The following is a 12,194-nucleotide window of genomic DNA, read 5'->3' as shown; positions in this document are numbered from 1 at the left end:
ACCTGATGCAGTCAATAAAGTGCTTTTAAAAACTGTCATGGTATTGAGACATGAGATCTTCTCCAGGCGTCTAAGTCAAGAGCACCAATATCAAAAATACTAGTTTTTAACACATAAGGTCAAAAAGTATTTTATTTCACATCTTTATATTATGCCAGCCATTCCAAAGAATTGCTTGATGCTTGCTACGTGCCATAGGACAGGTTCTTAATTTCAAAAAGCTTACAATTTTGTTGAGAAGCCAAAACTTAACACAGTTTTAAGAAGGACTCAAGGCAAGACATTGTATTATTAAGTGTTGAGTGCAGATACTAAATGATCCAGGAGGAAAAATGAAAGATCATGAGAGCTGAGACTGTCAAGAGAATGCATTTTCAATAAACTCTTAAAATGATGCCAAATTAGAAAATTGTTATAATTGCTGCTAATTTGTCAATTTAAGTCATTTACGTGATTCACCATTCCTTTCCAACCAGTAGCTGTTCAAAACCGCATACATGAACAGTTGAAGCTGGCAGGAGACATTTCATTACAACTCCCTTGATTTGCTAATGAGGAACAAAAACACGTATTTTCATGTTGGATAACAGACATGAGAATTGAGATTTTTCATGGAGAATTTAGTGAGCAAGAACACAAAGCTCTGGCTGTGATTTTTGGTATGAGTTTTGGTTTCTAATGAACTATTTTCTTCCTCCCAAATAAGTTTTAAGTTTGGGGAATGAATCAGTCTCAAAAAAATAATTTTTTGTTTTTTGATTATCCTATTTTCAAAATTTACTTTTCTTTTCTTTTAAGAAAAAAAAATGGACTGGCCTAGAAGTGCCGGTTATATTCTGAAGGCAATGACAATTTTTAACTCCTAAAAATGGTGTGTGGGGTGGGTGGGTGGGGGTGTTTAGCATCCTTTAAAATTGAGGCATCTGAATAGCAGCTTATCTTTTGAAATCAGGAGACTTCAAGTGTGCATTTGCATTCTTGGTCTTAAAATGCTTTTTACTTTAGAGTTTGGCAAACATCCTAGTCCCTTTGTGTTCCTTACCTTTTCAATCTTTGCATTGCAGGCAGCCTGAGTTCAATTAGATTTGTTATAACGGAGTTTAAACTGCTAAAATAGAGGCATGTCTCATCTTGTGTTTTCGGTAACTTTAGACAAGTTTAGAGAATTGTAGTAAGCATTTTTCTCTATATTTGATTGCGTTTAAGATCTCCCCAAGAAACGTCAATTATAAACCTAATTCTAAAAGGAGGCACTTCTTCCTAACAGTTGTTACTACCAGGCAAAAGAGCACACTCTCCCATTCCCATAAGAGTAGGAATCCTGCAATAATGTGAGATAATTAAATTTAGCCTTAGAAAAAGTCTTTGAAATGTACTAATCAAGACTCCAGTTTTCCCGAGAGTATGCGCGATTTATTTTTCAATTCTTCCTGGTCCTGATTTTGCATTTCTAATGCAAGTGAACTGACAAAGCGTGAAAGTGGGCTAAGGAGCAAAACAAAGCCAGCAAGCATGCTTCTGGTGTGCCAAAATTAATCAATATTCCAGAAACCTCGGGGCTCCCCCTTGGTCCCCGTGCCGTTTTCATTTCCCCTCTCCCCTTTCCCGCGCGCAGGCTCCTCCCCTTTTCTTAAGTTGCCTGATAGTAAGTTGCAGTTTCAGAGCACATGCATATTGTCAGGGCTGGCCCGCCTGGCGCGCGCCCTGCGCTCGGTCACTCCGTTGTACCTGCTGGGGAATTCACCTTGTCATTGCCTGGGGTGCCTTCCACCGCTTACAGGATCCGAGAAGGTAAGTGCGACGTCCTGTAGGCCTACTGGGTTCGATTTCTCGATCCACTTCTCCGCCGATGTATTCTGTTCACCAGGGGAGGAGTACCGAGAGGAAAAGCTGGCCATTTTGGTAGATAAAGTCCACGTTAGTGATTGAACGTGGTGTGAGCGTGGGGTGTCTATTTATGGCGGATCCTTCTCTTAATTTGGAGTTGAGTCATTCGGGGTAGACTGGGGATAGATGGTGATCAGAGATCTAAAAAAGAGCCAAGATTATTGAGCTGGTCTGCTTAAAAGTGACAGACTGGTAAAGGAAATCAGAGCTGCTAGTTCAAAAAAAGAAAAAAAAGAACTGGACCCTCCCCTCTCCGTTTCTTCACTTCTCCCTAAGCTTTTAATCTAGTGTGAAGTCTTAAACAAGCTGTAGGTCTTATTATCAATGACCCCAACCTGCAATTTTATTTAAAAGTCAAACTGTTAAGTCTTTTTTTTTTTTTCCATCCCTTGGATTTGCCAAAAGCTTGCGAGGAGTCCCCTGGCTTCCAGTCACCTCCCCCACAGACACACTCGCTGGCTGCCTGCGCTACCAGACACGCAGGTCCCCCTGCACTCCGGTTTTCATCTCAGATTGATCCTGGGGAAGGCATGACTTAGATGAGGAAACCCTTGGTTTACGCAGCAGGAGGAAACCCTCGGTTTTTCAGAACAGCTGATTTCCAGAATGAAGAAGGTTTGCTTCATTGTATTTGAATAACCTAAGAGCGCTTTAAAGGAGCCAGAAACCACACACTGTAATGTTTGGAATGAAAATTGGATTCATCTCCCCATCTGTTCCAGAAATCCTAAATTTTAAAACACTTAGAAGTCAGTGATAGTTTCCTCAGAAGACTCCAATGTGTTTGCCCCAAAGACAAATGTGACTTTGTACTTCTACTTGTAATAAAATGAAAATGGATTATGATTTTAGAAATTTTATAGAAGTGACTGGAGCACTTTGTTTATTTCATGGAGAAAAAAGTCTAAACTTTATCCTGTAAACTAGTGAAACGTATTTGTCATATCTTCTGGGCACTGGCATCCTTTCTGTGAGCATATTTACTAGGTGTTTTTATCCTTAATGAAGAAAATAGCCTGTTATTTTACTACTTAGAACAGCAACCTCAACTTTCTTCAACTGTGTATACAACATGAGTATCACTAAGTAATTATTGGGCATTTTGTGTGCGTTCAGTTCAATTGGACATTTATCAGGTGTATATATTGTGAGGCACTTGGCTAGGTTCTGAGGAGTAGGGTGTCACATCCAGTTCTGAAGAATAATATTTTGCCTCACTGAAGGAGAAGAACAAACTGAAAAAATAAAACACAATTTTCTGCCCCTATATTCTGAATTTATGCCCATTCTTCACATATGGTTTAGTCCAATAAAATACACACATTTGGAAAGGAAGCCTGGGTTGTAGCTTTCCAGGTTTTGATTTCTACCGAGATTATGCAGTTTGCTTGTAACCTACCATGTGGGCAGCACTGATATCTCACCCCTGAAGGCTATAATGCTTGTCTCTTTCTTTCCCATTGTAGTTGTGTTCTCTAAGACCAAAGAGATTTGGCTTTCTGGAGGCAATTTGGAGACCCTGAAATAGAAAGAAGAGACTCTCCTAGAAAAGTAAAATATGACGAAAAGCAATGGAGAAGAGCCCAGGATTGGGGGCAGGATGGAGAGATTCCAGCAAGGAGTCCGCAAGCGCACACTTTTGGCCAAGAAGAAAGTGCAGAACATCACAAAGGAGGATGTCAAAAATTACCTGTTTCGGAATGCTTTTGTGCTGCTCACAGTCACTGCTGTCATTGTGGGTAAGTCATTTGATAAAACAAAACAAACAAAAACCTGTATCTTGTTTCTCTGGGGCATCTGGCTGCCTGGGAACACTATCAGATGGATTGATTGTAGCTATTCAAAAGAATAGCCCAGCTTTCCTCTGAACTTGAAGATTTTTTTTCCACACAAATTAGTTTGTTGGCATCTTTGAAGCAATACATGGTAAACACGTGGGAATCTGAGAGAAGCATCCTTTACAATTATGCAAATCAGCTGATTGTATGGAGAGGAGAAAAAAAACTCCAACATCTTCCCATTTCATGTAGAAGTTAAGGAGGGACAATTTAATCGTTAGACATGAGCAGTTAAATAATAACAAAGCAAGTAAGCACATTAGATGTGGTCAAAATGTAATCATTATACAATGTCACCTTTGCTTAAAATTAATTTATACAATTAGTACACCCAAAATGAGATACAGGTCTCTGATGGTAATTATATTCTAGCTGGTATTGACTTGGAGCTGAGTATCAACACTTAAACATAGAGGCCCAATATTTTACATGTTTGCACTCTTTCACCCAGCAACTGGGAAAGGCAAATTGGAGAAAATGTTAACACAGACCTCTTTCATCCATTGCCTCAGACAGCCTGCCATAACCAGCTACATCTTTTTTGAAACATTGCAGTTTCCTACTAATTTAGCCTGGTTGACAGCAATCAGTACTAATAAAATGTTGTTTGGTTTGGTTTATTTGTATCTGAAATTTTCAGTTATTATTTATAGGTGACATTGACTTACCTTAAAACATAGCTGAAAAAATACTTATTCGAACTTTTTAACCAAACTAATATAGTAATCCTTAGGTTGGCAAACTTAAGCCAACACCAGGTTGTAAAAACTGCTCTAACATAAAATTCTACCAGTTTACCACCACAAAAGGGTGTTCATGTATAGTTTTAATCTCCACCTTGAAGCTTGCAAAGATTGCCATCAACTATTAAAAGATGATGACAATAAAAAATTAAGAAAATGCTGTAGCATGTAAACGTTATAGCTTTGTCTAAGATATGGAATTTATATAAGAAAAAGAAATGGATTTATAAATCGTAGACAAACAGAAATACAACAGGAAAGTATAGTTTGTCACAAGACTTTAGCTACATCCCATTTCAATATCTTTGGCTTCTTTCAGTAAATGTTGATTAATAAGTGCTCAATTAATTGTAATGATGTTCAAAGAGAACATGTCCTGATTCACCCAGAGAAGTAATGGGTTTCTTTAGTAGGCTACCAAATTTGAATGTATTCCTGGAAGAGACCTTTGAGGATTGTGTCCTTGTCCTGGAAGCCAGTGCAAAATGCAGCAGCCCCCCTCATTTTTCACTCTGAGTTACAGTCATTGTCAAGCCAGACAATAGCTGCAGAGTACTCATTGCAAACATTTATTTCCTACTATTCTAGCTCCTTTTTGGGTGTTTTGCAAATGTTAGTTCACTTGATCCTCAAATGAGCCCATGAAGTGAATGGGTAGGTATGAGTCTCACAATCTTCCTCATGTTACTGATGAAACCAGTCATGGAGAGTTCAAGTAGCTCACCCAAAGTCAAGGGCTACTAAATGATAGAGAAGGAAGTCGAACTCAGTCTAGTGCCAGAGGCCATTCCCTGCTTGCCTTTCTGATCAACTGACGAGCTGACATCTTGTGAAAGATGCTATAAAGACGATGCTGCCACGGGTGTAGGTGGAAGCCAATTAGCAAGCATTGCTAGATGCACTCACGTGGCAGCGTCATTTTAGGATCTGATTTACCCAGTTCAACTCAGCAGAAAGCTTACGATTCTTCTACAATTAAGCCATATCCTTCATTCATTTAATAAACTTTCATTTATTTTTCAATCCTATGTGTGTAATAATAGAGCTCAGAAGTACCAGAGTATGTTTGGAAAATATGCAGAAACACTTATTCAAAATGGTGTTCCAAACACCAGAAGAAGGCCAGGGATGTAGCTCCAGGAGATCTCTTACCTAGAACGTGGCAGAGCTCTTACCTAGAATGCTCAAGGGCCTGGGTTCAATCACAGCCATGCAAAATATAAATAAACTAAATAAAGACATAAACAGCAGAAGATTCAGTCTCTAAGATAGAAACACTTTCATTAAAGAACAGAGGAAGAGAAAGTAATAAAACCTGAACATGGAAGGTAAATTGATGGAAGAGGAAGTTCCTAAATACAGGTGAATAACACCCCTCGTAAAGGAAGAAAATGCCAGGACTTGAGTCCAGTTTCTCTAGGAGGTCTGGGATCACCTCCTAGCCCACTGAGGCCTTTCCTCCGATTTGTGAGAACAGCAGTACGAGTTGGCTTGAGCCGGGGTAGACCCGTTGGCTGGGCGCCCTCATGGTTGGCTTCACTAATGGAAACTGAGGAGTTAGAAGCAACAAGAAGAAGGCACTAACAAAGAAACACATAAAAAGAGCTCATTGACAGTCAGAGAGACCACCGAGTCTACACCAAGGACTTGGAATAGCAAACAGACAACTTAGTAGCAAACACATTTAGGAAAGAAGGAAGAGCCCTTCCGTTATCTGTTGGTGTGTCTTCCATGAGGGTCCAGTGGAAACAAAGACTCCATTTAGCTGGTCACTGGCTTCCATGTCTTCATCAGCCCTAGGCAACATAGTAGAGAAAAAAAGGTGTCTGAACACCAACTCTTTAGTTTATTAGCTACAGCATAGGAAAGAAAAGCAGGAGAGATGCTAGCAAGGAAGAAGGAAGTAGTTACTTTCCCAAAATACAGTACGAGAAGAAATAAAGCTATAACTTCATTTTCAAATTCTTAAATTTTCATAATTTTTAGTAAAAAGTACTAGTAAAACTTATGTGTTGGGGTGAATTTTTCATTCACTCTGTTTTATCTTTTTCAAACAAAATGTATGCACACTTAATGTATAGAAAAGGAAACTAGAAAAATATGAGGGAGGACTGCAGAGGCATGTGAATCTATATATTCAGAATAAAACAGAGAACCATAGTTATTTTGATATCACTTCCCTATAAGAATAGGACTGCTTGTGTAATTTGATGTCATTGCACAATGACATTGCATTCAGTGACAAAGTCTGAGTGTGCCTTGCTATGACTATGGCTCACAAAAGAGCAGATTAGAAACCTTATAGAGGTAAGGCCAACTTCCTTTAAGAGAATTTGTTGGGAAAGTATTAAATAATGTTGCAGACATCTGTCTGACACCTCCTTGCCCCCCCACAAAAAAATACTGAGAAAAGTAGTCACTATTTTTCTTTCTCTAGAAAGCACATTCTGGTTTCAAACCATGGTAAGTTGTGTTACGGTTTAGAGTTGACCTCAAACATCTTGGTGAAAGAAAGGAAAGTCTTTTGGTCCTTTGTCATGTTTAAGTCACAGAGGGATGACTCTTTTCCATGTCCAGGGAATGATGGCACAATGAAAATAAAATCTCATGTCAAAGAAATATGAAGAAATGGGTCATGAGATCAAAGGGTGGGAATCTGTAAGTAGAATTGCATAGAATCGGATGGTGGCTTTACCTGACGGCATTCACAGACACAGTAACTATCATCTCGTTCCATTATTGGTCTTTCCTTTTACACAACAAAAAAGTTGACATGTGGCTTGCCCTTTATAGGGGTTTAAGAGAAACTGATGACTTCTCAGAAAAGAAAACATACAGACTAAATTTTTATAAAACATTTTCCCCAACTCTCTAATTTTTCTTTGGTAGGAAATTTAAATTGCACTTAAATTCAGTACAATTCTATATAATATCTCACTCAAGAGACTGGTTACTGAGTATGCCTGGTAGGACAGGAGCTGAGTGTCTTAGGAATGGGTAAATGGAGAATTTCCTCTGAATAAGTTTTTGTATAGTTTGAATGTATTTTCAGCTCATTTATATCATCTACTGTTATCTATTCTGTGCTAAATAAATGTTAAATTATTTATTTTTATAAATTCAGTGCTATTCACCAGTTTAACAAATATTTCATGTTGCGTATCTGGCCCTGTGCTATGCAATGGAGAGTCCCTACTCTCTGGTAGTTTAGTGGGAGCAAAGGATGAAAAAATAAGGTGAGAAGGGAATTTACAAGGATCAGAGGTGGTAAATAGAGAAGGTTATAATTAACTCTGAACTTTTTAAATGAGCTAATGTTATGCATACTGTTCTACAGAATATATGGTGTCTTCTTGTGTTAGTACTTTTGAGGTTCTATTTTCTCGTTAACACCTGCATTAGGAACCCCAGATGTGCCATGTTTTAAAAAAAAAAATAGTGTGGCTTTTGAGGAAGGATGGACTTGGATTCATATACTAGTTCTATTTTTTAATAGCCATGTGGTCCTAAAGAAGGCATTTTACCTCTCTGAGCCTTGGTTTCCTCATATGTCATTACAACTATAATATTGACTGCTACAAATAATAGCTAACACTCTCTGATGTGTCAAACTCTGTTGTGTTTTAACTTTATTTAGACATTCCAAAAACCCAGGTGGGGAGGCATTTTTATTACTCTCATTTCACAGATGAGAAAGCTAAATCTCAGACATTTATCCTAGAGTCCATTCAAATCTGTTAGAGCACAAGTTTCTCATTCTTACCCACCACACTGTTCTGGGTGCTGGTCCCTGCTCACAGGGAGTACCCTAGTTTTATTACAGCAGTTAGCTAAATGTCTGCAGTGAATCCTCTACAGGAAAGATAAGGAGGAGATGTTGAATTGGAAGATTTTAGAAGTGTCACACGTGAGACTTGGTGATTGAATGAGAGAGGGTGAAGTACAGGCTGATGTTCTGATTTCTGCCTTGGGTGACCAAGTGGTTGATGGTGCCACCTATGAAGGTAAGAGGGCCAGGGTGCATGCAGATAATGAGTTCTGTTAGGGATCTGTTGAGTTTGGAGGAGGGCTCACTGCGCAATGGTGTCCCCACCATTCTCAGGACTGAACGAGGGTAATACTGTCTTTGGAGTTAAGTGACTTATGGTCAGTGACTCAGGTTATCCTACTGCATAATCTCCTTCATGCCCGAGAGCAGTCATCTTTCAGAAATGCCACAGCATATTCTGTGCCTTAGACAAGTTAGTTCAGCCAATCAAAGTAAACAGGGCAGTTACTGTCAGCAGCTGGGCTGAACCAACTGGTAGTGGGACCACACTGGCCACCTGCCTGAGCAAGTGGAGCAGGCACATTTTGGTACCCATGCTGACACGGACTCTGCTCCTGAAGCCCCTGACAGAGGGGCGTCTCACACAGGTTGAACCACGGGAATCCAAAGAATGGTGGACAGGTTGTGGGTTCAGATTAATGGTTTCGTCAACACTTCTGGGAAATGAGAAGGAAGAGCATCATTTCAGGAAGCTGGGGGGTGGGGGGATGGTGGCCCTGAGACAGGCCCTGCGCAGGCATTAGCAGACCTTGGCTGGGCTGCCACTCATCAGAAGCTCCTGGAGCAGAGGACTGGGAAGAAAGGAAGCTGTGGGTTTGCCATCCTTGCTCTGGAGAAGCAACACAGAGATAGGGAGCATAGACTAGAGTGTGATTTCTCTCTGCTTCATCCTCTCCTTCATGAAGCAGAAATACAGAAAAATTGTCAGGGGTAGCCATGGTACACTGAACCCAGCCCTCTCTCCCACCTTCTCGGAATGCATTCCAGGGAACTGTCTCCTACTGCATGGGTATAGTGGGGCTGTATATTGAGATCAAAATTCTGGGCTCTGGAATCAGACAACCCACAGATTCAGTTTTGGAGCTGAACCTCTGTTTTCTTCCAGCATAAAATAGAATAATTTAAAAACTCTGCCAGAATGTATACCCCACTTCTGCCATGTTCAAGCCATTTAGCCTTAAATGATTTTCTTAAATGCTTGACAGGTGACCTGCACAGAGACAATGTGAACCCCTTGCCTTTTGCTTCATCTTTTCTATGCAAATGCAGGTGCTCCATACAAAGTGCACTAAGTCAGTGAAACTGGCCCTCCAGAGAACTGCAAGTCTCAGGGATTTGAATAGAATGGGGGCAGGAATGGGAGAAGATATTTATTTACCTGGTTCAAGTTTAGAAGAAAAGCTTGTATTTCCCTGGCCAGAGAAGAAAGCCAAGAGAGTTGCAGGAAGAGACTTAATAGTTGTAAAGGGCTTTGGGAGGCAGAAATAAAAGCCTCAGAGTGATACGGTCACTACTTGTCCCCTACCTTCTTAGCCTCTTGAGTAGAGCCAGCAAGTAATCCCCAGGGAGCTGTTATCACAACACAGACTGCCCCACGGAGGGAGCACACGGCTGTAGATGCCTCTCTCAGGAAAATGGGGAGCTGCCAAGAAGACGGTTACAATAAATATCCCAATATACTCCAATTCATTATTTGTTCATGCCACTGGAGGCCCATCAAGGGGCTCACCATGTCCCCTTTCTTCCTTTTCTCTGGCATTTTTGTGTCTACTGCTGATCAGCATTGGGGCCCAGCAAGAGGAGGAGTGCTTGAACATTGAGAGGAAGTTTGCTGTTTCCAAGAGAGTTGGTAAAGACGGTTATTTTGGAGTAGGGAGCAGAAAACTTGGTGTTGTTCTAAGATTGTCTCCGGCTTTTATTTTGCTCTATTTTTCTTCCTGATAATTCAGATACCAAGAAATTTCCAATTTCTTTTTCAAGTAGACAATCAAACAAGCGGGTGTGTTTACAGAACCTTCCATTTTGTGGTGCTACAGTTCACAGAACACTTTTCCATTGCATTCCCTGTAGCAATGTAAGCCCACAGCCAGTCCACCCACTTTCTGGTTCTTATCCGCAAGTGTGTGGAACGCAGTTGAGAAGCATTGAGAGCCCAGCAGTCCTGGTTGCAGGCCTGGCTCTGCCATCAGTGATTTAAGACAAATCTCTGAGCCTCATATTTCCTTATCAGTGAAGGAAGTTTGGACTCATATCTGCTGCCAACTCCAAAATTATACTATTTTTAAGTATCATTTGCCATCCCATAAAGCCTCAGAACATGTGGAATAAGATACAGTGTTTTCTTTCCAATCCATGACTCTGGGAGAACTTTTCTCTTGGTCTGATGATCTCCCAACTCACTCAAGATGGCTTCTGCAATCTAACAAGCAGCCACCTTCTCTCCCCTTGACCACTTGAAGGCCATCGTGTCCCTGGTTCTGGGATTGATGATGGGAATTTCTTAGCCAGTGTTTGAAGACATAGGAGGAGCATTTCTCTGCAGAAGTCACTTCTGCCCATCTTTCATCAATCAGAGAGAGAACACTGTGCACCTTTGTTTTTACACTCCTGTGAATGAGATTGTGAAGAGTGGACACCATGGGGAGGAGGCAATCAGAGTTAAGCACCATCTCTTCCGACTGGTACGTTCCAGGTGTTAGAGTACTCTATGTTTATGGAACACTGGAGTATGACAATGGTCAGGTATTTGGTCTGGCAGCTGGGTGAGTTGTTTCACTGCCATGAGATACGGAAAGACACAGAGAACTCTGGGGCACCCAGTTTAGCCATTATACTCATCAAGTATAAGAATTATGAGTTTTGGGATCCCTAGAAAGAAAAGCACTTTGGGTACTAATGAGAAAGTTCGTTATTTAGATATGAGACTGTCGTTGATTCTTTTATTTGTGTCACACTCTTCTGTATTTTAAAAATCAACTGTGTATATACGGTAATTTTGCAACTGAAAAATAAAATAATACATGTTGTTATAAAAAGTAATTATGAGTTTCATGTTAAGCTTCAGTGCTATCAAAATTGTCCAGAGCTTATTCCTCTGGTCAAGAGTATTTACATCCCTGTGCCTGTTCAAGAAATGGCTCATCAGAGATGATGGCTTCATCCAGAGAAGTATATGAAGTCACCTGGTATATAGTATAAAGATACCTTTGCTTTGTATTTGTAAGCTGTTCCAGACTAGAATGCCAACAGCAAAGTGAGACAACTGTGTGTATTTAAAATGTAATTTCTAAATTTATATAGTCCCCAAAAATCTAAAATATCATAACTTTTTTTGTATATTAAACGAAGAGAGAGAGAGCAAAATGTCCTCAAGATGTTTTGAAACCAAAAAGAAAAGATAAAAGCCCCAGAGAGGTTCAGATAAAGGGAGAGACAGCCTGGATGAATTAGAATAGGGAATAGGGGAAGGCACTCCCCATCTCCCTTTGTGTATCATATCAAAGATTTGAAGGTCAATGGGAGCCACCAGTTGAAAGGCACAATCAAGTTTTGAATTTCAGGACTGAGTTCCTATCTCCAGCGAGGGTAACTCCATTCTTCTTGTCCCCGAAGAGACTTCTCCAGTTCTCCCAGCAATGAGTCAAGGCCACCCACTGCAACTGCTTCCCAGAAAGGAGACAGTGGGCTATTAGTGAGAGAACTTGTAAGAGGAGGCTCATTTATTCCTAATGAGAGTAGAGATGGGCAGTTCCTGCCCTTCTTACCCTGAAAAGATGGCATCTGCCGTTAGACATATTGCACTGCCGGAAATTCCAAAATTAAAGCAAGTAAGTGAAAACCCCAGGAATACATGAGCTGGACTGGACTCTTCCTGGTGTCTTTACTTTATTGATAAAT

At 40.3% G+C, this 12,194-nt stretch overlaps 1 protein-coding gene across 2 annotated transcripts in view; it reads left to right on the top strand.

Moving 5' to 3' along the window:
- Positions 1 to 1,633: 1,633 nt before the first annotated feature.
- Slc1a3 (solute carrier family 1 member 3) overlaps positions 1,634 to 12,194 on the top strand; it is a 78,220-nt gene continuing 67,659 nt past the window's right edge. The window contains exons 1-2 of one of the 2 annotated variants that reach the window (XM_046422341.2): positions 1,634 to 1,791; positions 3,354 to 3,626. In XM_046422341.2, coding sequence (XP_046278297.1) covers positions 3,446 to 3,626 — 181 coding nt within the window. In that variant the 5' untranslated portion in view covers positions 1,634 to 1,791; positions 3,354 to 3,445. Of the gene's footprint in view, positions 1,792 to 2,358; positions 2,503 to 3,353; positions 3,627 to 12,194 lie in introns of those variants that run through there. The other variant, XM_058572072.1, reaches the window with a different exon arrangement.

Source organism: Marmota monax, unplaced genomic scaffold, assembly GCF_021218885.2.
Source record: "Marmota monax isolate L192 unplaced genomic scaffold, Marmota_monax_Labrador192_F-V1.1 WCK01_AAM20220418_F8-fsc00077, whole genome shotgun sequence".
NCBI classification, from domain to species: domain Eukaryota; kingdom Metazoa; phylum Chordata; class Mammalia; order Rodentia; family Sciuridae; genus Marmota; species Marmota monax.
This window is presented reverse-complemented; position numbering and strand designations above follow the sequence as displayed.